Raw genomic sequence first — 25,551 nt, 5'->3', positions numbered from 1 at the left:
TGACTGGTAGCTAAGTATAAATGCTGTGTCTCGAGACCTGCTGTGTCCAGAACTGACCCTTCATTTTCTTGCCTGAGAAACTGAGGTGGACAGTGGACATATTTAAATTGGATTGAACAGTGAAATTCACTTTGTTCTAGCGACACAGTGAAACAAGTCTATTCATCTGACCACACACCAAAGACCTTCTGAACTGCTCTGAACTTAACCACTATCAGCAAAATGTTCTGTGGAGACTATGTAAGTATAATGGCTATTTCTGTAGAACTTTCCAGTCCTTTGAGATCTGAACCTTGTTTATAAAATTTCATTTGCAGGACTTGACATTTCCAACAGGAAATATTGGTGTTCTAATTTATCTTCATTAAAGTTTTAATTAGTAGATGCTCAGTGTAACCCTTAAACAAAGTTAATACTCTTAAATGTCAAATTCGTGCTAATTTTGAAGTAATGTATTGTTCTCTAGAGGCAATTTAGTGACGCCTACTTTCTTAAGTAACCTGACTCAGAATTCTAACTGAAGTTATAACAAGATGTTTTTGTCTCCATATTTATTTTCTATAAGGAACTAAAAATAAACCTGATTGTTAATTTTTATTTTAAATCTATGATATCTTCATAAAGTACAGCTCATTTTTGACTAATTATCTGTTGAATTTAAGCAAATGCAAAACTCAGTTTAGTCATTTTATTTTTCTTCCTTGTACGAATCATTTTGACCCAATTGCTCTAATAGTCCAGGAACTTTGGAAGAGCCTACATAGACCCTGAGTTATCTAAATATACATTGTTTGAAAAGATATCCATTTCACATGGTCTTGGAAATTACACATAAATGTGCTGTGTGTTGATGATGATGGTCTGGAAATCTGTATTATGAAATATGCTTTCAGGAAGCCTTTAATTTTTAATGCAAAATTTTTATGCAAAAAATACAGCATAACTATTTGGTTAAACTTTGGCACAAAATAATGTTATTTACTCATTTACGAAGTATTAATTCCTAGAAAATTTTATTTACTTATATTGTTTTTCAAATATTGAATGAGGACCTAAAATGCGGCTAATTTCCATCACTGTTGGCTCAAGAATCTTAATTTTATCTTGAGATTTCAGGATCTCATTTGCAGTTGAAACTTACTTTTTTGTCTTATTAATTGTGAGGCAGTTACATTTCACCACAGAAATAAAAGTCATTAGGTAATTTAGGCCAGTACAGTAAATGATTTAGTTTGTAAAAATCAGGTTGCTTTCTCCCAATTATTACTTCCCAATAATTGTACTTGAATGAATAGAAATTTTCTCCCTTTTTATTCATTCTAGTGCAATTATTTGGAAGTAATTAATACTATATTCTGTGTGCCATGTATGGTTTTTATATTAACATTTATATGCCAATGTATCAAAATAAACATTTATAGAATATTTAAATTATATTTCAGGGATTATTAAAAGTTACCAATGATAACAAGCTTTTAAAGAAATGCAATGATTTGCCATTATTCTGGAACAGATAAAGAATACCAGAGATTTAAAAAGAAAAAAAAATCAGAGATTAAAAAGCTGGATTGGGGCCTCCCTGGTGGCGCAGTGGTTGAGAGTCCGCCTGCCGATGCAGGGGATACGGGTTCGTGCCCCGGTCTGGGAGGATCCCATATGCCGCGGAGCGGCTGGGCCCGTGAGCCATGGCCGCTGGGCCTGTGCGTCCGGAGCCTGTGCTCCGCAACGGGAGAGGCCACGGCAGTGAGAGGCCCGCGTACAGCAAAAAAAAAAAAAAAAAAAAAAAAAAAAAAGAAAAAAAAAAAAAAAGCTGGATTGGAGCAAACCTGAAAATTCACTTTAAGTATTTTTTGTGTGTGTGGTACGCGGGCCTCTCACCGTTGTGGCCTCTCCATTGCGGAGCACAGGCTCCGGACGCGCAGGTCCAGCGGCCATGGCTCACGGGCCCAGCCGCTCCGCGGCATGTGGGATCCTCCCGGACCGGGGCACGAACCCGTGTCCCCTGCATCGGCAGGCGGACTCTCAACCACTGCGCCACCAGGGAAGCCCCCACTTTAAGTATTTTGATCAGCTATTTCAGGGACAGATGTTAGGTTTTATGTATTATCTCAGCAAGTTTTGATGATAAAATGGTTTTACATAATCAATATTATTATATTTTAGAGCAATCATTTATATTCTTAAGATATATGGTCCAATTTGTAAAAATTTGGTATTAAAGAGACCAATATTTGAGGTTAAGTTCGTCTGTTTAATCTCCATTCTGGGTCTGGCATCCTTAAGCAAAAGATAAGCTCTTCCATGGGCAGGAAAGCAAAAGTCCTCATATCACAGTGCAGATAATTATTGACTGGGTGGCTTCTTAAAAACAGACTCCCAGCCCCTCTGCTCAGCAGTTCTAATTCAATATACATGACATCTGAATTTACCCCCTTCGTATAAATGCATGACTATTTTTGAGAACACCAAAGTAATGTGTTATGTCAGTTACAACATATAGAAAATTTAAATATAAATCAAGCAAGAGGCAAGAATTATAGAAAGGTAGTTATATTTCTATAAGAAATAAGCATATGCACTCCTTTAAAATTACTTTCTAGAATTATGGAGTTAGATGATCCTCAATGATTAAGGTAATTTAAGTAAGTTAGTTACACTGGGATGGTAAATTTACCCTTGACGCACGCAAGTATTTTACTATGTGCTTAGCTGTAAAACTGTCTATTGAAAGCAAGACTTAATTAAAGGATTTTGGCAAGCTTGGAATTTTTTTTTTTTGTTTTTTTTTTTAAGAAGATGTTGGGGGTAGGAGTTTATTAATTAATTTATTTATTTTTGCTGTGTTGGGTCTTCATTTCTGTGCGAGGGCTTTCTCTAGTTGTGGCGAGCGGGGGCCACTCTTCATCGTGGTGCGCGGGCCTCTCACTATCGCGGCCTCTCTTGTTGCGGAGCACAGGCTCCAGACACGCAGGCTCAGTAGTTGTGGCTCACGGGCCTAGTTGCTCCGCGGCATGTGGGATCCTCCCAGAACAGGGCTCGAACCCGTGTCCCCTCCATTAGCAGGCAGATTCTCAACCACTGCGCTACCAGGGAAGCCCTGGAATTGTTTTGATTTATTTATTAGCCAGATATAAAGCCCCCTTCAGGAAGACGTTATTATAATTTACTTCTTGGAGCAGAGGAAATTTCACTGCAGTGTTAAAAAAAAACTTGCCCAAGCCAGCATCTAAACCAGGTATCTCTCGGTCATTGTTACTCAAGCTCTTATCCACTAAAATATACTGCCTCCTCCAAATATATTGCCCTGATTCTTCTAGTGAAATTGTTGGCTGCTGTTGTCCTGTTTTGTCATCAACTGATCCCCCCCTTTTTTTGTACAGAAGCATTATATTTACTATAGATTTCTTTATTGGGTTACACCCTTCCTTTTTGCCTCTAAGGAAACTTTAGTCCTATTCCTTTTCCTTTCCTTTTGACAGCTTTCCTATTTCTACCATATTTACTGACTAACAGAAAAAAGTTAAGCAGAGGCGTATCACAAGCAATATAACATATGGAATGCATATTCAGAACGTGAATTAACATTGTCTATTACATAGAGAGAAACTATTCCTATTAAAATTTCCTGAGTCTCTACTAAACTTCAGGAGCTTTGTGTGCCTTGTCTAATTTAAGAGTCACAGAAAATCTTTTTACAAAAATACCATTGAACATGCAAGGGTTTTGCCATTCTTCTTGGAGGCTCCAGATACTGTGCTCAGTGGTTTTACATGTATTATTTTTAGGTTTCACGGAATCTTCAAGGAAAGTATTATTATCCCCATTTTCCATATGAATATACTGAGGCTTAGAGAAGTTAAATAATTTTCCCAGCAGAAAGAGGGCAAACACGCCTAAGTGTGATTATCCCACATAATACAGAGTTTATGTTATGAAGGAAAGAGCAGATCCTTTGTGAGCCCAATTAAGAGAGGATGAGCACCAGTATCTTCACAAAGATGCTCTTTCTCATAAATGTGTTCCCAGAATGACTCAAGAACAGTCCAACATCAGCAACTGAGGCAACATCTAGCATGGGCAGCAAGACATCCTGCATTTTAGCCCAACTAATATGAAGTACCTGCGCTGCTGCTTAGGTGTTAATGGCAGGTGATGAAGGCAGACACTCAGTAAATCAGAAGCAAATTCCGGGCTTTCAATCCAGGAGGGACTGCAGGCTGAGCAGGCCTCCCGTGGGGGCAGAAGCTGTTGAGGGGAAAGATCTTTACTTTTTAAATTTTTATTGGAGTATAGCTGATTTAAAAGCAAGATCATTTTTAAAGCAGGTTTTTCCTATTGAAAGGGATTCCTGGGAGAAACATTCCAACCAAGAAATCTGATTTTGATTGCTTATCTGCAATACGACTCACTGAACAAATATTAATAAAAGGTTATTCATACTGTAGATTGCTTTTTACTATCACAAGACTGCACTGTCTGAACTTTACACACTAGGATTCAACAAAAGTTATGAATCATACTGGTTAGGGCCTCCACTTTAACTGAAGCTTCTGTTGAACTAATACGTTATTTGATTGGAAAATTAATTGCAGTCACTTTTTCCTAGTTGTGATATGTAAGCATGTTTGTTAAAATTTTAAAACTCCCTTTTAACAGCTATAGATTGCTTTTGTGGTAAGGGCTGGGCAAACATGACTGTAGAATAATAATTTAACAAGCACTCAGGCCAGCTTTACCCTGAGGATCCATGACTGAGGACAATGTACTTAATCTTTCTGCATCTCAACTTTCCTACCTGTAAAACGGGTGTTATCATAGCACCTGTATTAGAAGAGTCTCTTGAGAATTAAGTGGCAGGTAAAACACCAAGAAGACCAGGAGCATAAATAGCACCTGGAAAGGTGAACTATTATTAACAGCTTTATTAAGTAGTTGTGCCAAAGCTTGAACCCAACTAATGCAAAAGCCCTGGCTTTCAACAGCCCGATACACTGCTTCTGGAAGAGAGGTTGAGTTTGCACCCATTACACATATTCATAGAGACATATATATGTATATTCATATATGTGTGTGATTGTTCCTACACATATTCATAGAGACATATATATATGTATGTTCATATATGTGTGTGATTATTCATAACATTTATGCATACATTTGAATAACATCAAAAGTTTCATGGGTGGAAATATATTCTCTTAAACTCAGCCTAACATTTACCTATAAATAGTTTCTACCATGCTAAAACATTTCACAATCCTACTTCCTGCATCAGTTATGGCCAAATTCTATTTTTTATGGCAAAAGGCCTCATTGTAGGAATTGTATCCAATTCCTTTGTATCCAGTTCCTTTCCTCCAAATCTCTGGCTCCATCCTAACTGGGCTTTCACCCAAAGCCCCTCGCCTGAAGGGTCTGACAGAGGTAAGCAGCAACCTCCATGTTCCTGACCCCATACCCGACTCTCATGCCTTTTCTTGCTAGATATGAGTGTGGCCCGAAACAGTCTCCTTTTGCCAGGAAAGCCCTGGGGCTAAATTCCGGAAACTTTTCTCTTTCCAACTTATAGCCACTCCTTTGGTCACTGCGCCCAATCTGACGGTTTTAATGACAACGTACACACAGAGTCTTCTTTGAATATGTACCTCAACCCAGCATCTATGCCCAAACCCCAGATTCGTAACCAGGTGTCTACACAGGAAGCGAAAACTCTATCCCCCTTTTAGGTCAAAGGGGGGGAAAATAGTAAAAACTTGGGCTAATCGGAGTTAGCCCTGATTCCTCTGTCTCTCTCATACCTTACAAATAATCCATCAGCAAAACCTTCTGGCACTACACATTCACAGTATTCATTATATGACCACCTCTCATCACTCCCTCTCCAACTGCCCTGGTCCATGCCAGCAACATCATCATTTGCCGACTTCATGCAATAGCCTCCTACCTGGTCCCCTGCTTCTATCTTTGCTCTAGCTTCTATGTCTTGGGGACACAACAGTGAGAATGATTGTCAGAAACATGCATTCTTTTCACACATTGATGGTGGTGTAGGAACCAGCATCATCCTGGAGTGAGCTACAGCGTAGGAGGAAAAGCATTAAAGAGGAGCTTGTGAACGAGCTTTTGGTCCTGGTTTACCAGTTCTTAGAGTCTTTACCGTAGGAAGAAGGATAATAAGGCTTCAATGTGTAGGGTCATTTCCATTCTCCAAAGTGCTTACAGTATACGGATCACAGGGTCTATGGAAGATAAGACACCTTTCTAACATACCTCTCTGGATATGCTGACTTCTTTTAGATGCCAGAGGTTTCCAGATTTTGACGTTATACACTGTATTAATGTCACATTAATACACCGTGCTCACTTCAATAAGCATTATGGCAAAGCCAGAACCTGCTGCAAATGTAAACAGCACTAGGGGCTGTAACACCCAAGGAACAGAAAAAATATGGTTGATGACAGATTAATTTTTCCAAATTAATCAACCCACTTAAACAGTACAAGAAGAATGTCATTGGATTATGACAAATCACTCTCAAAAACTGTACTTCCTTTGTTAAGTCACGAGGTTAAAGACTGCAGAAATGATGTTGGAGCAATTAGGCTCAGAGTGATTTAAATGAGTCACACCCTCCTGGGATGAGGGGAGCTGGGGAAAGCAGACAGAGAGGCGGCACTAAGAGGGCGTTACTTGCTGATTTTTCACTGCTGGGGCACCACCTCTAGACCAACACCCAGCCCTCCATCGACCACAGATTTCTGCTATCAGCACGAATTCCTTTTAATCATTCACCAAAAAAGAAAGGATTATGGGAATATTTTTAAGTCTTTCAGAGTTCACGCTGTCAATCTCCCTGCCTCAGCCTCTTTCGAATTGCCTCCAGGAATTCCTAAAACTCTGCTTAGAGTTTGCAGACATGCCTTTCTCATCCAGGGAGTAGAAAAGACTGCTTCTTAAGACCCATCTTCTTCTCCAGCATCCCATCTTATCACAACACGGAGTTGTGACTATATTCTTTCTCAGTTATACTTTGATGTATAACCTTCAGACATTCTGGTAATTATGCTCAAAGGAACCAGGAAAATAAAATGTTAACAGACAGTGACATGTATCATGTACAAAACACAAAAGTAATTCTAAGCTATTTGTGCATAAGATACCGTGTTTTACATTGTCCTGTTATGGAGAAAGTGGGAATCAATTTCACTCACAGGCTACTTTGGACTATCTTTTCATCTTTTTGTGGCAGTCTGTAATAAAGCAACTGAATATCAATGTATTTTATCATCCTATCTCTCAATTGCAATGTTTGTACTATTTTATTTTTAAATGAGTGAGAATTGATAGCATGGCAGAAATATTTTTTCAAGTTACTAACAAAAAGCACTTTAACCCCAGCAGACACATTGTTCTTAGAAATGTGTATTAGTAATGGTTTAAAAAATATACGAATCCTATTGTATTTTATAGTTGGGTGACTCTTGTGTTCTTGTCATCACTACAATATTAATCTGCTTGAATTACTGTTCAGCTCTTTAGAGATACTGAATATATGTACACATTCTGCTAAGCTTTCATTTAGTTGCCAGGCTCAAAATGTTGTTTTAAAGGGTAAATGAAAAAATAGACAAGGGTGCTGAAAGATAGAGACACTGGTACCTGGGGCCACACACCTTCTGTGTACCTTTCTTCACCTGTTTACCGACTACTGTGTGTTTAATCAAGCATTTAACTCAAAAAAAAAAAAAAGCAAATATTCATAGTGAATACAGTAGTCCTTTCAAAGCAAAAAAGAGTCGGATTTGTGAACCCTCACTGACATGTCAATTACTGGTTTTGAAATGGGAACTTATGGTGCAACCGTGGTCACAACTGAACATACAGCAACTTAACTGCCAGCAGAAGCTCCTGGAGATCTCAGGCCCCTGCAGCCCTTATTCTGTGTTACTCCAGACACTGCCTGATAGGGTGACCATGTACAGACATGCCAAGTCTTCCTTCAAGGAGCTGACTTCTTGATTTAGTGCACTTGGTCTTTTTCTTATGTATAATAATACTGATTTGGAGTAATTTGAATGCTTCGAAGATGGAAATGGTTTTGGAAAATGTTACTTTAGTTATTTAGCAGAGCGAAATAAGTACAAATAGTAACCCTGTCAGGGAGGAAGAAATTTTCCTCTATCCATCTAGGTTCTTCTGGCTGGTCTAAGAATTAAACGGACATGAGTGAGACAGATGAACAGGAGAAAATCATACAAAAGTTGAAAAGCATGTATACATGGGAGAGACCCAGGAAAACTGAGTCACTTGCCAAAATGGCTGAAACCTTCAGCTTAAACAACATCTTCAAAGATAAAAGAGAATGTTGGGGGGTAGGGGTTGGGACCTCAAAGGGGAGGAAGGCAATTCACATGGAGAAAGAAAAGCACACGTTTGATAAACACGTGTCTGCTGGGCCAGCAGAGACAAGGGGCACAGAAGGGATTTTAACAGACTTTGCAGGTCCCTCCCTGTCTACACACCTGGTTCATATTAAAGTGACCTATGCTGATGGTTCTCTCTCTCACCCTCTCTCTCTCTAGCTACCTATCATCTACCTTCATATTGATACATCCAATCTTAATTCAGCCCCACATTTTAACCTTCACCATTATTTACAAATTCTTTCTCACACAATAAAAACGGTAACTATCAATATCTAAAATACATGTGCCCATGTGTTTAACTCCATCATACACGTACATGTAGTTTAGAGTGTGCTAAGCCATAGCCCCGTGAGAAAGGAGAGGACGTTGTTTGGGTTCTTTCCATCCTTAGCTCTCCAGTCTCCCAACACTATTTTATGAAGTTACTTAGGGCACGTCCCTTCTCCCAGCCCACTTAACTGTGGCTACCAGGTTCGTGTGTAATTTAGACAGATTTGTTGGCTACAATCTGCATTCCCTGTCAGGTCCCCTTACTTCGTAGCTGATTTTGTTAAGTTTAAATTTATGTGTGGTAAAATGTGTTCTTTGTGGTATATACACTCGTAAGCGTTTTGAGTCACGTATCCAATCCATTTCCTTATAGAGACTTCCATCACCCCAAACATCCTCCACCCTCCCGGTTTGTAGTCAACCAACACCCCAGCCCTCAAACCTGGCAAACACTGATCTGTTTACCTTTTCTCTACTTCGACCTTTTCCAGATTGTCATAGAAATGGAATCACAGACTATAAACCCACCTGGAAATGGCTTCTTTCACTTTGTGGGGTGCATTTAACAGTTATCCAAGTTGCTGCATGGATCACTAGCTGTCTTTTTATGGCTGAGAAGCAGTCTTGAATGAGTATACCGCTGTCTGTTTATCCATTCAGCTTGAAGGACAGATGGCTTGTTTCCAACTTTTGATAACGACAAGCAAAGCTTCTAGGAACACTCAAGTTAAGGTTTTCGAGTAAAGTTCCCATTGCTTTAGATAAATATCTAGGGGTCGGATTGCCAGGTTATATGCTAAGACTGTGTTTAAACTTTATAAGAAATTGCCCAATTGTTATTCCAAAGTGGCCCACAATTTTGCATTCCGACCAGCAGTGTATGTAGCAGTATCTCACTGTAGTTTTATTTTGCATTTTTTAATGTAAATGATATCCGTAGTTTTTCATATGCTTATTTATTATACTTTCATTGGAAATGTGTCTGTTTATAATACTTACCTATTTTCTAAGTTGGTTTTTTTGTTTGTTTATTTTTTATTGGACTTTATGTATTTTAGATAAAAGGGCTTCATAAAAAATGTGATTTACAAGTATTTTCTCCCATTCTGTGACTTGTCTTTTCATTTTGTAACAACATTTTTCACAGAGCCAAAGTTTTCAATTGTGAAGTTCAATTTATCTTTTTTTCTTTAGAGATTGTATTTTTGTTGTCATGTCTAAAAAATTTTGACTAACCCAAAGTCATGAGATTTTCTGCTATATTTTCTTCCAGATATTTCACAGAGTTAACATTTCTATTTAGGTCTATGATCAATTTGGGGTTAATTTTTGTATAAGGTGTGAGGTATAGGTCAAGCTTAATTTTTTTTTTCATATGGATGTTCAGTTTTTATAGCACCATTTCTTGGAAAAACTATTCTTTCTCCATTGAATTGCTTTTACAACTTTGTCAAAAATTATGTATTTATATGGATTTATTGCTAGATTCTCTATTCTGTCCCACTGATCTTATTTTCTATAACATTAGCCAATACCACAATCTCATTATTACTGTGACTGCATAATAATTCTTAAAATCAATTAGCATTATTCCTTTAATTTTGTTTTTCTTTTTCAAATCTGTTTCAGCTGTTCTGATTCCTTTGACTTTCAGTATGATGAAATAAATAGATTGATTTTTGAATGTCGAATCAGCCTTGCATTCTTGGAATAAACCTCACTTGGTCATGCTACGTATTCTTTTTATATGTTGCTGCATTGGAATTTCTTTTATTAGATTGGGCTTTTTTTTTTCTCTCTCACTGCTGTGGCCTCTCCCGCTGCGGAGCACAGGCTCCAGACGCGCAGGCTCAGCGGCCACGGCTCACGGGCCCAGCCGCTCCGCGGCACGCGGGATCCTCCCGGACCGGGGCACGAACCCATGTCCCCTGCATCGGCAGGCGGACTCTCAACCACTGTGCCACTAGGGAAGCCCTAGATTGGGCATTTTTGCATCTATGTTAATAAGTGTTACCCTTCTGTAATTTTCTTTTCTCGTAACAGTTTTGCTTTGGTATTAGTGCAATTTTGGCTCCATGAAATGAGTTAGAAAGTGTTCTCTTCTATTTCTTATGAGACTTTTTAAAATTGGTTATTATTTATTCCTTGAATGGTTCGTAAAAATCTCCAGTGAAACTAAGTACCTGAAGTACTTCTTGTTGATGTGATGCTAACTATGAATTCGATTTCCTCAAGAGATATGAGGCTGTTCGGGTTGTTTTTCTTGAGTGAATCTTGATAGTTTCCGTCTGCCAAGGAATTTAAATTGTCATATTTATGGACACAGAATTGTTCTTAGCATTCCTTTTGGTAGTGATGTGTCAGCTATTTTCATATTTACAGTTTGTATCTTCTCTGTTTTTCTTTGTCAGTCTGGCTGGAGTTTTATCAGTTTTGTTGTTGTTCAAAAAGCAAGCTTATGATTGCCTTGATTTTATTTTTCTCTTTTTAATTTTATTGATTTCTATTCTTGTCTTTATCACCTCCTACCTTCTGTTTGCTTTGAGTGTAATTTTCCATTATTTTTCTAATTTCTTATGGTGAAAGGTTTAATTTTTAATTTGAGAACTTTTTCTCTAATATATGCATTTGATGTTATAATTGTTCCTTTAAGCACTGAAAGAAATTGAGTATCATAAATGCCAGACTTTCATAATGAATGTAGATGGTTGACTGTTTCTCCTGCCTGGTTTTGATAAGAAAAAGTCCGTGAAGTCTTGAAAACTGTTATACTCTGTGATCAACTTGTTAATGTTGCACGGTAGAAACAATTATAGATCAACAATTTTTAAAGCATTTATTATGAATTTCTAATATATATGAGAAACATAAAATAAATACAGCTGTGAAAATTTAAAAGACTAAAAATTTTAATTTTACAACTCAATGAAATTAGCATTTCTAATTTTATAGAAAATTGATTCTTGAAAATGGTAGCATCCCCTGAAACTCTCAGAAGAAGAATCAAGACCTAAGTGGGGTTACAGGTTGAAGTTAATGGTGATAATGAGGAAGAAGAGGAATAGGATTAATAACTACTACTGATTGACATGATACCTCACCATTCTTCATAAATAACTCAAGTAAACAAAGTACCTTTGTAACTCCACAATGCGTGAATCAGGAGTGCTTAAGTAACTTGCTACATTGTACAGCAAGGAACAAAGATGATTTGAGACCCAGCCAGCCTGACTCTAGCAAGATAGAAAAGTTCACCAATAAGGGAGGTGAGAGGAGTTCCTAACTTTTACTGGCTACCCTTTATTCTTCACAATGTCCAGAGAAGGTCACTATCAGATGTTTCCTGGGTACAGGCTACATGATATTTGTCACAGTTTTTCACCAACTTGATAGACGTTTCCTTTCATGCCCCTCCTCTTTTAATCAGGAACATGGTAAACCATGGAGAATAAAGATGCTTCACATAGAGAGATGGAGGGGTTTTAGTCAGCGGCACAGAACACGGACAATTTCATGGAGTTTCTAGGAAGAGTTAGCCCACGTTAGGTGGGGGGGCCTCTTAACTCTTCCCTGAGGGGTCCTCAGAAAAACAAAGTTTACCATGAAATCATCGCCATATGAGTATCCCTTTCACATGGACCCCACTGGCGATGGTATAAGCAGATCAATCAAAGGGAAAAAGTATGGATTTACTTGATTACAAATCAAAGACTGAATAATTGAGTTTAATGTAAAATAAAGACAAACCTTTATAATTTGTAGTCAAAATGGCTCGTAGTTGGTTGCAGTTTCCATGGTTAGATAGTTCTTTGGGAATGAAATAAGTACAGACTGAGAAAATCGACAAAGCGGGTAACAGAGCAAAGCAGAATGAAGACTTTCAGTGAAAGATGGGAAGCAAGTGCTAAGAGGTTTTTTAAGTGAATCTCTGACACTGTTAATTTAACTTTTCTGATTAGATAAATGAATGCACTGTTATTTATACTTTATTTAACAGGTACTTTTGGAAAAAAACACAATTTTTTTCAGGTAGTTAAATTAAACTTGGACTACTTATCAGAGAGAAAACAATATATACCTTTACTTGATTCCTACTTTGTCCGTTTAAACTCTACAGGGCTAGTTTCCCCTGGGTCCTGTCTTAGTCAGCTCTGGCTGCTGTAAGAAAATTTCATAGGCTGAGGTAGCTAAACCAACATTTGTTTCTCAGAGTTCGAAGGCCTACAATGCCACGATCAAGGTGCCAGCAGATCCTGGCCCTGCTGAGGACCGTCTTCCCGGCTCACAGGCCTCCTTCCCACCATGTCCTCACGCGACAGAGACACTCAGCTCCGGCCTCCTCTTCTTATCAGGATATGAATCCCATCGTGGGGCCCCCGCCCTCAGGACCTCATCCAAATCTAGTCACCTCCCAAAGGCTCCTTCAAACACCTTCACACTGGGGATTAGGGCTTCATCGTATGAATTTGGGGGACACAAACATTCTGCACATAAGAGATCTCATGACTTGGCTTTTGCTCTTTGGTACTTAAATATTCATAAATCACTTCCACTCACAAAAATGTATAGAAATTAAAAATATCTAGATCTGTGCAAGGTAAAAATTTTGAAGATGTTTTTTAATTTTATTTATTTACTTTTTTTTTTCTTTTGCGGTACGCGGGCCTCTCACTGTTGTGGCCTCTCCCGCTGCGGAGCACAGGCTCCGGACGCGCAGGCTCAGCGGCCATGGCTCACGGGCCCAGCCGCTCCACAGCATGTGGGATCTTCCCGGACCGGGGCACGAACCCGCGTCCCCTGAATCGGCAGGTGGACTCTCAACCACTGCACCACCAGGGAAGCCCTATTTACTTTTTTATTGAAGTATAGTTGATTTACAATGGTGTTAATAACTGCTATACAACAAAGTGATTCAGTTATACATATATATATATACAAATTCTTTGTCTTATATTCTTTTCCATTATGGTTTATCATAGGATATTGAATATAGTTCCCTGTGCTCTACAGTAGGACCTTGTTTATCCATTCTATATATAAAAGCAACATTTCTTCTTAATTAAAGCATCTCTCCCTCACCTACTCCTGCCAGCTTCAGGTCAAAACCCTGCATTAGTAAACAGGATGAGACTGAGTTTTTTATCCTTCTGGGGGTGGCCCCCTCCACCTGTGAGTCCCCTGACTGAGGCACCCAACACCCCCCGGATTGGGGAAGAGTGTGTACGTGGGGGAAAAGTTCAGGAACGCCTTGGGTCTTATTTAACAGGTATTTTAGTCACTGATGCTCTGTGGCCATAGAGACGTCTCTCTGGGACCACTGTGGTTTACAGGACACCTCTCGCTGGCAGGAATCTTCTGAAGTTTATTTATCCGCCTGTTCTCGGAGTTCCTATTACTCCCCCTGAAGAAAGATGTGGAGCCAGATCCCTTCAAAATGACTTGTGACGAACGTGTCCTACTTTGGGGCTCCCACTGGGTCCCCAGTACACATGCGCACGCCCTACATCCCCACTATCTCTGGAATGGAATAAACACTTGGAGCTGAGGCATCCCCAGTAAAGCCGCCCTCCTCACATTGGGCAGCTGCTTAGCCAGAGTCTCGGCTTTAGCCTTATTTGCAGTGTGTGTCACTGGGTGCCCAGAACTCTGTGGACATATTCAAGTTCTCCAGGCAGCCCCCTTATTGAAGACACCCCCACCCTGTACCCTTCACCCCGGTTCTCATGGCAGCACAGGAAGGTCTCAGAACACCCTCACCTCGACCCAAATACTCCCACCTATAATTTCAGAGCCGCTTCATCTCCTCCAGGTTGCTGAGTGGCTAAGATTTACAAAACTGGTTTCTAGAACCTTCTTTGCAACCTCCGCCCAGGTGGTCCACCCTTCACTTTGGAGTGTGGATGCTGCTGGCAGCCACTGTTTTGCCAGTAAATTAGAGCCTCAGGGAAATGGAACTATGAAGGGACCAAAGTTAAAATCCTACAACAGTGTTATATAAACATCTTGACTGTTTGCCACTTTTTCCCTATTGTTTGTCTATCAAATGAATCTCTCTACCAATCTTCACTTTCCAGAAAGAAGATTAATATATGTCTCATGTGGTACAACCCATAACTGATTCGCATCTAACACACCCATATTTTATTTGGTAGAAATTTTCCCTTTAATATAAGACACCATATGAATGTTGATAGATTTTGGTCTCCTCAGCACGTGTTCTCAGGTTTTGTAAAGTATCTGAATACTAGTACTGCTTTACCTCTTACGCTTACATTTCTGTAGCTATTACATTTTTTTAATGAAGAAAAGTAACATAAAAGCATATCAAATGCAAATTAAGCAGATTATGGCACTGTACTTAAGTGCATACTAGGAAAATTACAGGTGCGTTACCAATGCTTCAAAGTGTAAAAGTAACCAAGTATTACTTTAAAAAATAAAAGGATTGGATTCCCCCCTTGAGTAGGTGGTTATCATTTCCTGAATGTATCCTGGTATCATTGTGGGGTTTGACAAATAGCTGACAGATTACTTTGAAGATTAAAAAAAGGGGGACACCTTTACCATATAATCAGATGGCCATCAATATTTTCTGAATTTTTCCCTTCCTAAACATTAGATGACTTCTGAGATCTATTCTTCACAATGAGGTCACTTCTTAATTGCTATTTATCAGAACCTTCATCAACTTTTACAAGTAAAAGCATAACAAAATGTAAATCCAAGAACCCAGGTACTCTTGAGAAATTTAAAATTACCTTTAAATACTTTAAACAATTTAAAAGCATTTTAGCTATTAGTAAAGTTAATTAATGTCTCCCTGATGTTGGATTCCTTACTATGATGACATCAATGTATTTCATTAAGGAAGTAGAAAGCTGTGAACCAACTGATGTAAAACCAGTCAAGGTACAATGTGGTCCTCTGCCTCCTTCATCCCCAGAGCACATGATGGCCTGAGGCACAACTAATGTCTATAAAGAAATCATCTAGTAACGAATGTGATTCCATATTTCTACTTTTATTATGATTCCATATTTTTTCCATGTTTATTGTGATGCCATATTTTTTCTTCAGTATAATTCTTTATTTTTGTTTTTTGTGTGTGTTTTTGGGTTTTGGTGTTTGGTTTTGCTTTGTTTTAGATTTATACATCTTCACTCACTGAATGAAATAGAAATGCTTTGCAGGATACTTATTTAAAACAGTTCAGAGCAAAAATTGCCCTACACAAACTGGCCATTAGTCTAACTCTGTAAAATATATTAGTCATATGTCTACCAAAATTAATTGCAAAATTCTAAAACTTTTGTTTGGGTTAAATTTCCCTCAATAGAGAAATATAAATTTTCTTCATTTTATAGCTAAACAACTTAATTTACGGATTATCCAGCCAAAATTTTATTTAGCTGAGAATTGTTTTTTTAAAAAACCCATATTCTCTGTGCTAATAAGGCTGCTTCCCACTAGCTATCTATTTTACATTTGGTAGTATTTATAAGTCCATGCCTAGCACAGGGAGATCAGCTCGGTGCCTTGTGACCACTTAAAGGGGTGGGATAGGGAGGGTAGGAGGGAGATGCAAGAGGGAGGAGATATGGGGATATATATATATGTATAGCTGATTCACTTTGTTATAAAGCAGAAACTAACACAACATTGTAAAGCAATTATACTCCAATAAAGACATTAAAAAAAATAAAAATAAAAACATAGGCCCTTCCTGAGACTATACAGATAATTCCAGAACAAAATTTACGATATCTAGAAAACAGGTCACACTGCTTAACACGGATGCTTAATTTGTATTTTCAACATATATTTATAGGTAAAGCTTTACTGTGAACAGTATGTTCATCAGATCAAATGCATGGATGTAATTAAATTTCTGCTTGTTGATACTTGTTTTATAGCTCTTATTAAAAGTAAATGTAAATAAAGCTTGTTTGGAGATTAAAAAAAAGAAAAACATATTCTCTTGCTTTAGTTTATATTAACTCAGAGAAAAGAAAAAATCTCATACCAGCTAGAACCAAGCATTATTATAAAGGTAAAATCTGTTGGGGAAAGAACATCACGATTTTTTCACAGTAGCCTTTCAGCGTTTTAAAAGGAAGTAAATGGTAGGCCAAAGAAGCCATTCTTTTTCTCATTAACATCTCAAGAACATGCAGTTCACTAGATAACATTATCACTGATTTCTGTTAACGAAAGCTAAAGAATTCTTATCACCAGGAGGCTGTTTCTATTTGTGAAACAGATTATTGGGCTTTGAGAGTGCGGGTTACTAACCTCTAAAACTATCAAATTAGAGCCGAGTGGCTGAGATCCCCAGTCATCTAAGAGCTGCAACCCCATTCCACAGAAATTGTTCTAATAAACCCATGAGATGCAATTCTTCACACATTAAATGTCAACATAATCTCTATCTTAAAAGTGAAATTCAGGACTGCATGTGTTCCTTGAGTTTGAGCTATAGATCCTATGCTGAATTTGCTTCCTAGTTAACCTTTAAAAAGTTGAAGTTATGCTATGCTTTATTCCTCTAGATTATGTTATGGGCATTAAGATATTTTAACTTTTTATAAGGGACATAAACAAATATGAAAGTAGCATTAGGTTTTTGAAATATAAGAATAATAATCAACAAAGAGTAAAAAAGAAGCAGCATGAGAGGTAGGATGTACAGGGAAAGCACTGGGTCTAAAGTCAAAATACTATTATTCTGGTCCACCAATCATTAAGCCAATGGTGTTATATAAATATTGAGTCATCAATTTTTATATGTAATGTAGAAATAAGAACACTTGCCTTGCCTGACACAGCTCTGTTGATAACTTCAAATCAAACAAAGAACGTAAAGGCGCTGTTTAAACTGCAAAGTAGCTATACAGCAAGCAAGAAGTATAGAGCCTCCCTCACCTCAGAAAACCATGTTTGCAAAATACCCTTACACATTGTCTTATTGGGGATGTGGATATGTTTATTAGATTTAAATGTGATTTCAGGTCTTTTTAAATAATATATTATGGATGAAAATTAACAGAATGTTAGGACACATTATTAATTAGACTATTCATACGTAAGGTTGAGCAGTATTTTTATATCTGCTGCACGATATTTTTATCTTCAAAGATAAGACAAGAGCAGAAGAGACTCTAAGGTATCTCCTATAGAGTGGTACATGAGGAAAAGACAGACTACCAAATATGTAACACATGATTCCATTTGGAAAAATACAATTATATGTAAAGATAGGAAAAGCACAAGAAGAGGATGTGGCAGGTATTTCCTTTTGTTATAGACATTAAATATAATCTGTAGACAATGAGATCATAAATGATGTTTTAACTTTTTGTCAGAGATGTTCTTATTTGCTAACTCGATTATATTGAGTGAAGGTTTATTATTTAATGATAAAAAATTCCCACTTGAATTCCTTCAATGTTCAGAAGGGAGTCTAGCAGTTAGGAACATAGGGGTTGGTTTTTGAAGTCTGTGAGTCTGTTTTGTAAATAAGTTCATTTGTAACTTTATTTTTTTAGATTCAGCATGTAAGTGATGTCATGTGATATTTGTCTCTCTCTGTCTGGCTTACTTCACTTCGTATGATAATCTCTAGGACCGTCCATGTTGCTGCAAATGGCATTATTTCATTCTTTTTTTGGCTGAGTAATATTCCACTGTATATGTGTGCCACATCTTCAAAAACAAACTTATGGTTACCAAAAGGGAAACATTGGGGGGAGGGATAAATTAGGAGTTTGGGATTAACATATACACACTACTATATATAAAATAGATAATCAGGGCTTCCCTGGTGGCGCAGTGGTTGAGAGTCCACCTGCCGATGCAGGGGACACAGGTTCGTGCCCCGGTCCGGGAAGATCCCACATGCCGCGGAGCGGCTGGGCCCATGAGCCATGGCCACTGAGCCTGTGCGTCCGGAGCCTGTGCTCCAGAGTGGGAGAGGCCACAACAGTGAGAGGCCCGCGTACCACAAAAAAAAAAAAAAAAAAAAAAGATAATCAACAAGGATGTACTGTATAGCACAGGGAACTATACTCAATATCTTGTAATAATCTATATGGGGAAAGAATGTAAAAAAGAATGGATACATGTATATGTATAACTTATACACTTTGCTGTACACCTGAAAGTAACACAACATTGTATATCAACTATACTCCAATATAAACTAAAAAATTAAATTAAAAATAAAGAAAAGGGGCTTCCCTGGTGGCGCAGTGGTTGAGAGTCCGCCTGCCGATGCAGGGGACACGGGTTCGTGCCCCGGTCGGGGAAGATCCCACATGCCGCAGAGCGGCTGGTCCCGTGAGCCATGGCCGCTGAGCCTGCACATCCGGAGCCTGTGCTCCACAACGGGAGAGGCCACAACAGTGAGAGGCCCGCGTAACGCACAAAAAAAAAAAAAGAAAGAAAGAAAGAAAGAAAAGAACACGGGGGCTGGAATCAGACCGAGCTGGGTCTGAATCTGGGCACCATCGCTCACTAAGTATGTGATCTACGAACAGAAATTGACCTCTCTAAACCTCGTAGCAATAGTACCAACCTGGCTTGTGTGTATTTTTGACTGTTTAATTCCTTGGAGTTCAGTAGTGTAAATTATCACGATTTGGGGGACATACTGGAAACTCAATGGGTGCTGACTTTTGGATTGAGGTACTAATAGTATTGAACTACTTCTGCTCTTCACTTGACTTCCTTGCACTGATTCAGCTTCATTGGGCTGAATCATTCTTATCATGATCTGAAAAGGGTATCCAGGTGGTATCTTTTTCTTTTGCCCTTTCTTTTAAATTACAGTTTGCTGGGTTTAAAACTTTTGACTCCTAAATTGTTTCCTCTGAATTCTGGAAAGACTGATCAAATGCCTTCTAACATTTAATTTTGTGGAAGAGAATTCTGATCCCAGTTTGATTATTTCCCTTGTAAGCAAACTTGAATATGTTGTCTCTTAAGTGTTGATTTTTTCATTAATATTCCCCCATACGGATGGTCCCTTTTCATCACAAGAATGTGATTCTTTCATTGCCTGAATTTTTTCTACTTTTTCTTTTATTATTGTTTTTCTTCCATTGTTCTGCTCTCTCCCAGCTGTATACACATTAAATATAATGTCCTAAATTATGTCTCCATATTTTATTGTTTCTTCCATAATTTATAATCTCATCGCCATGTCTTTTTTCCATGTATTCTGAAAGACCCTGGACAGAATTATCAAGTAGCGATAATCTCCTTACAGCCCTCCTTAGGTGGCATCAGTCACATGAAATTCTTCTATGATCTTTTACACTATGAAACATATTCTTGCTGGTAACTTCAGTGACTTTCTTGATTTACTTATAGAACAGTAATAACCCATTGCCTTTTATTTATCCAGACCGAATGTTACTTTCACTTTCCTCATTGTATCTTATCAAACGCTAACTTCCCCAAAACAGCATCAAAAACACTGCGAGGACGAAGCACATCTACGGGGAAGGTCTACCTTGATGATCTTCATAGCATCTCAGAGAGGAGGGGGAACAGCAGGGTATTTATGAGGCTTGGGGGGTTTGGTTTAAGTGTATCTTTTGAGGAGGGGGTGTGGCTCTGACTGGGAATGAGCAAGTTTGTGATGTAAGAGTTTAGGATGGGAGGACACGTGGAAACAAGGATTCCATGGTGACTGTTCATTTTCTGTTGCTGCTATAACAAATTACCACAAGGTAGTGGCTTAAAACAAATGTATTCTCTTACAGTTCTGGAGGTCAGGAATCTGAAAACAGTTTTACCAGGCAAAAGTGGGGCTGTCAGCAGGGCTGGCTCCCCCCGGAGGCTCTGGGAAGGATGGCCTCTTCGGCTTTTCGAGCTGCCAGAAGTCACCCACATCTCTGGACCATGTGTCCCTCCTTGATCTTCAGAGCCAGTATTGTGGCATCTTGCTTTCGGCTTCCCGTCACCTTCTTCTCCTGTAGTCAAATCTCCCTCTGGCCCCCTCTCATAAGGGCAGGTGGGATTATATTTACAGCCTGCCAGGTTAATCCAGGATAATCTCTCCATCTCCAAATCCTTCACTTAATCACACCTGCAAAGTCCCCTTTGGCAGGTGAGGTAACATTCGCAGATTCCAGGGTTTAGGAATCGAATATCTTGAGCCTTCAAGAGGAAGCAGTCATTTGACGCCATCGGTTTTACTCCAGTGAGGTTGAGTTTTGTAGTCTTCTACTACATATTACTAAGATAAAGTGTACAGTACCTGTTATTAGGATAAAGTTATCATCAATTGCGTCTTCCTACACAACTGTTTCCTCAAAACATACAGTCACGTGAGGGAAGACACTCTTGGATGGTAATCATAAGAGGCTGTGTGGGTGAATCCAGGCTCCTCCATGCTTTTCTTCAACTCCTTGACATCCACCTACTAAGCTGTAAAGATTTTACAGCAACTAATTTAGTAATTGGTTTGTAGTCATAAACGCTTCTGCATCAATCTGAAAATATAACTCAGCCTATCTTAATATCAGTAGCTGTGGTAGACATCAGATCATTAAGGTTTATTTTGATTATATGATAGATACATATTTCCTTTGCAAGTGTAACCCAGGTGTAAGCTGCAGTCCTCCTGTCCTTTATGACTCAAATTAAGTTCCCAAAAATTCTTCTCCCGGTTACTCCTTCTCCCTAAAGATTCTTATCTGAGGCCAGAGGAACACAGGGAACAAAGATCAGTGGTTCTCTCACTCACTGTAAGCGATGTTTCCATTCCTTTCTGTTCATGTGGGAGACATCCAGCCAGCCCACGTGTGCTGTCCCGTCTCAGTGGCTGGTGGCCCATCATGGGACAACCCTAACTCCTTCCCTCCTGCAAAACACCATCAATAGAAAGCCATCCCCACCAACACTGTGCCTGGCCCCCGCCACGTCCCATGCCAGCCCCACTCCCCGTGGCCGGCAGCAGACTGGCAGAACCCCGGGGGCTGCCACTCTGTGTACCCAAAAGCCCCACCACGAGGGAGGGGTGGGGACGTGCAGGCAGCAGCTCAGACACTCAGAGGGACTGGCCCACACATACGAGCTGGATAGCTGGCCTCCTGCCCGCTCGAGGACATGGTCTGGGTGTCCTGGATCTGGGGCTGGAGCTGGACGTGCCAACTGCCCTGCCATGTGCCGGGCCAGGGTGTCTGCTCTGCCTGGCATCGTTCTTGTCCATAGCGGTCACCAAAAGAGACAGAAAACAACGGGGGATCATGATAACAGGGGGGGTCTACACCAGGGTTCTACTGAAGTTCAATATTAGACATTCTGTTCTTAAATGAACTTTGGTGACCCAGCTAATGGGAATCTATTTTTGGCTGTCTTTCTCTAATTTCCTCAATCCCTCCTTCACACACACACACACACACACACACATACACACAGACGCCCTTTTCTTGTTCTCTTAGAATTGGTATAAGAAGAAGAACTTATGCTTTTAGGGTTTTGGTTTTACCCACAAGGTCCTTTGCAAATAGAGGTATTTTTCAGTTGCAAAGATGAATAAAGGGCCTCAATCGTACATGTTATTTTACATCAGTTTCAGCTCTAAGGGAAAAGGCTCCAGCCAGGGAGTTAGATCTGGATTTGAGTGTCAGCTTCACGACACACGACCCGCATGGCTTCAGACAACTTAGCCTCAGAATCTCCTCATCTGTGAAATAAGCTTAGTATCACCAGCTTCACAAGACCGCTGAGGTGATTACCCAGGAAATGCAGGTGAAAATGCCCAGAGCACAGCCTGCTTGTATGAATAATGAATTTTTAAGCTGCTGGATGAGAGCAGATGTCTCTGGGTCCATGTATTTTTCTGTTTAGTATTTTATAAACATTCCTAGAGCCCACTGTCTGCCTAAGGCGCTGCCCTAAGCGCTCTGAAAAGCAAGAGAAGCAGTGTCCCTGCCCTTCAGAAACTGAAAATTTAGAGGAAAAGGCAAATGCAAACAATGCAAGGCCGTGGTCAACAGAGGTGCAAAGTAAACCACAGGTAATACTCGATAAAACCTGGAAAGACCCCACATAACAGGTGGAATTTGAGTTGAGTCCAGAGTTTGGCTGGAATGAGAGTAATTCTGCATCACTATCCATTCGTGTGACTTGTCATACCATACCTCTCCCAAACTGTTTCCTGGAAATCCAAACATTCTTCCTTTATTCACGAGAACAGTCCAATCTCTAAATTTGCACAACCACTCACATTCAGGTCCGTTTTCCACAAAACAAAGGGCGCCCAGTTAATGAGACTTACTACTCTTGGAAACCTGGTACAACTAGGAATGGATATTTTCTGCTGTGCTCCTGGCACTCGAGCAGGATGTCCTGCAGCTCTGGCACCAGGAAGAGGGTAGACAATTCCTGGGGCGGCAGGTTGGGGTGGGGTGTCAGGAAGGACTCCCTGCACAGAGGGCCCTGGAGCCATCAGTTAAATCCTGAACAGATGTTCACAGTGGAGTCAGAGGATGCGAGCGTGTGTGGAGATGGGCACGGGTGGAGAACAATCCAAACAGAAGGGATGGAAGGGACAAGGCCACAGAGTCACCCAGGGCTGGGGTGTGGGCTGCGTGTTGTGTATAGGAGCCGAGAGGCTCAGGGCGAGAAAGTAAGACACGAACCTACGCAGACGGTCAGGGACCAGTCCTGAAGGGCACTGTGCACACTGTTAAAATATCCGATTGAGGCCCACAGTCATCTATTCTCAGTCATGGGAACGAGGTGCCACGAACACTGAAAATACTCCCGTCAAGACCAACGAGCCAAAGCTCGAACGTCTTTTTCTATTCTATACACTCACGTTTTGCCCAATATATGATATTCTCATCCCGACCCATGACCATATACTCTACTCTGTTGACTGGACGCCACTGCAGTGTCCTCGAGGCTAGCACACTGGGATGTGTTTGTAAACCTAGGTGCTCCCGGGGATGTTTCTTTCATGTGAAAATCAACCACCCCGTGGGCCAGAGCAGAAAACAGAGAAGCACTGCTCTGGGCAGGATGGACTTAGGCAGAGAAGGACACAGGACGTGTCTGATCTTGGGAAGGACCATTCTGGCTGAGGGAACAGCTCGTTGGGTGCGACCCGGGGGAAGGGGTAAAGGGGACAGTAGCAGAGGTTAAGACAAGGGGGCCCTGGGGAAGGTCCTGTGGGGAGAGGACGGACGGGGCTGGACTGCAGGACACACTCGTGGAAGATGAGAGAGGGGCGGTTAACACACTGGTTACTCAACCCCTAGGGCTGGTCACGCTGAAGCCACTGAAACCGTTCAGGAAGCTCTTGTCAGACAGAAGTCAAAGGAGAGTGGGGTTCAGGGTGTTTGGAGATCCAGGGACCAGTGCCCCAAAGGTGAGAATGTGCCCTATGGAAACGGAGGCCCAGGACTTCTGCAGGGTTTCCTCACAGGGCTCCAAAAACCCTCAGTTCACTAGAAATCTAAGAATCTCCATTACACCGAAACAAAGCTGAATTATTCGCTGAAACCCACATGCTGGCAGGTGCCCAGTCAGTCCAGCTGATATTTCAAAGTCCAAAGTGTTTAGGTTCTCAGGTTGTCGGGATGAGGGTGACTTAAAAGCCAGATGAGAGAAAGGACTACAATGTGGGTGTTGAATAAGAAGCAACATAGGTTTATGGACCCCGGGCCCCTGGGTCACTATGAATAAATGAAATATGCATTATCCATGTACCTATTGATATGAGATGAGGAACTTGTTTTTATCAACTTCATGAGCCATCTATACGTGACTTTTCCAGTCTGTATTCAGTTCCAGACAATAATTTTGAAATTCTTCTGTCAGTTAAAGAAATCCGTTCATTATTTACTCAGGGGGTAGATTCTGGAACCAATTCTAAATCTACAAATCACTCATGATCTCCTGCAAAGTGAGTTCATGACGCAGTTTATTCTGTCATTTAAAAAGGGAGTGTTTTTTATTCCTCTGTCAAAACCTAAATTCACAAATGACTAGAAGCAAAGATTATATTTTGATTACCTTGTGGTGAGAATTCAAATGGAAATGACAGACACTGGAACTTATTTTGCCTGCGACAAGTGATACTATTTCTAAATCTGACCATTTTCAAGGTAAAAAAATAATTTTATCATATACATATTATTTTCATGTCACATTGGAAAGTGTCCACTTTTTCAAAATTTCCATTCTGCTCTAAGATGTGAACAAATTAGGAACACGTACATTAAAAAGGACTTTGCTTTAAAAGGTATACACACTGAGAAATACCTGACACGACAGTCTCTTACTCTTTCAAAAGGTTAAACTAACGTGACTGGGTTAACTTAAAATACACCTCAGAAATTAATAAGTTAAATTACACTCGGTCAACAAGCAAACTGCATTCATCAAGAACACACAGTTTGCTTCAGTTCAGGTGTGCATTATACCTGCTAGAGGTTCTGAATTAGCCATGCCTACAACCTCTATCACTTCTTTTGGTTTCTTTCTTTATGTGGCTGTAGAGTGGAACTCCAATCAGATTATTTCACTCTCTTGCTTAAAAAAACACTCGATGTCCCTTGGTAATCATGTGACAGCTCACCTCTGTCTTTCCTTCTCGCCCGAGTCACTGTCAAGCCAGACGTGCCCCATTAACTAGGCCCATCTCGCACCCCACACCCTCTTCTCCAGGACAATTCTCATTTGTCTGATTTGTTTGTCTCTCTTCAGTTTTCTTAATACAAACAATAAATATGATCAGTATAATGATTTCAAGAATCTGCTTAATTCATGTACATTCTGTATTTGTAAAACAAAAACAAAAAGAAAGTTTATCATATTAATTATATATAAAGCCAGGTC

General features: G+C 39.8%; 1 protein-coding gene across 1 annotated transcript in view; it reads left to right on the top strand.

Moving 5' to 3' along the window:
- Positions 1-222: 222 nt before the first annotated feature.
- ANXA10 (annexin A10) overlaps positions 223-25,551 on the top strand; it is a gene marked incomplete at both ends in the record, with an annotated part of 66,554 nt that continues 41,225 nt past the window's right edge. The window contains one exon of the mRNA XM_082625259.1: positions 223-240. Coding sequence (XP_082481385.1) covers positions 223-240 — 18 coding nt within the window. The remainder of the gene's footprint in view (positions 241-25,551) is intronic.

Source organism: Mesoplodon mirus, assembly GCF_964341445.2.
Source record: "Mesoplodon mirus genome assembly, chromosome: 1".
NCBI lineage: Eukaryota > Metazoa > Chordata > Mammalia > Artiodactyla > Ziphiidae > Mesoplodon > Mesoplodon mirus.
Note: the sequence above shows the minus strand (reverse complement) of the source record. Positions and strands in the feature narration are given on the sequence as shown.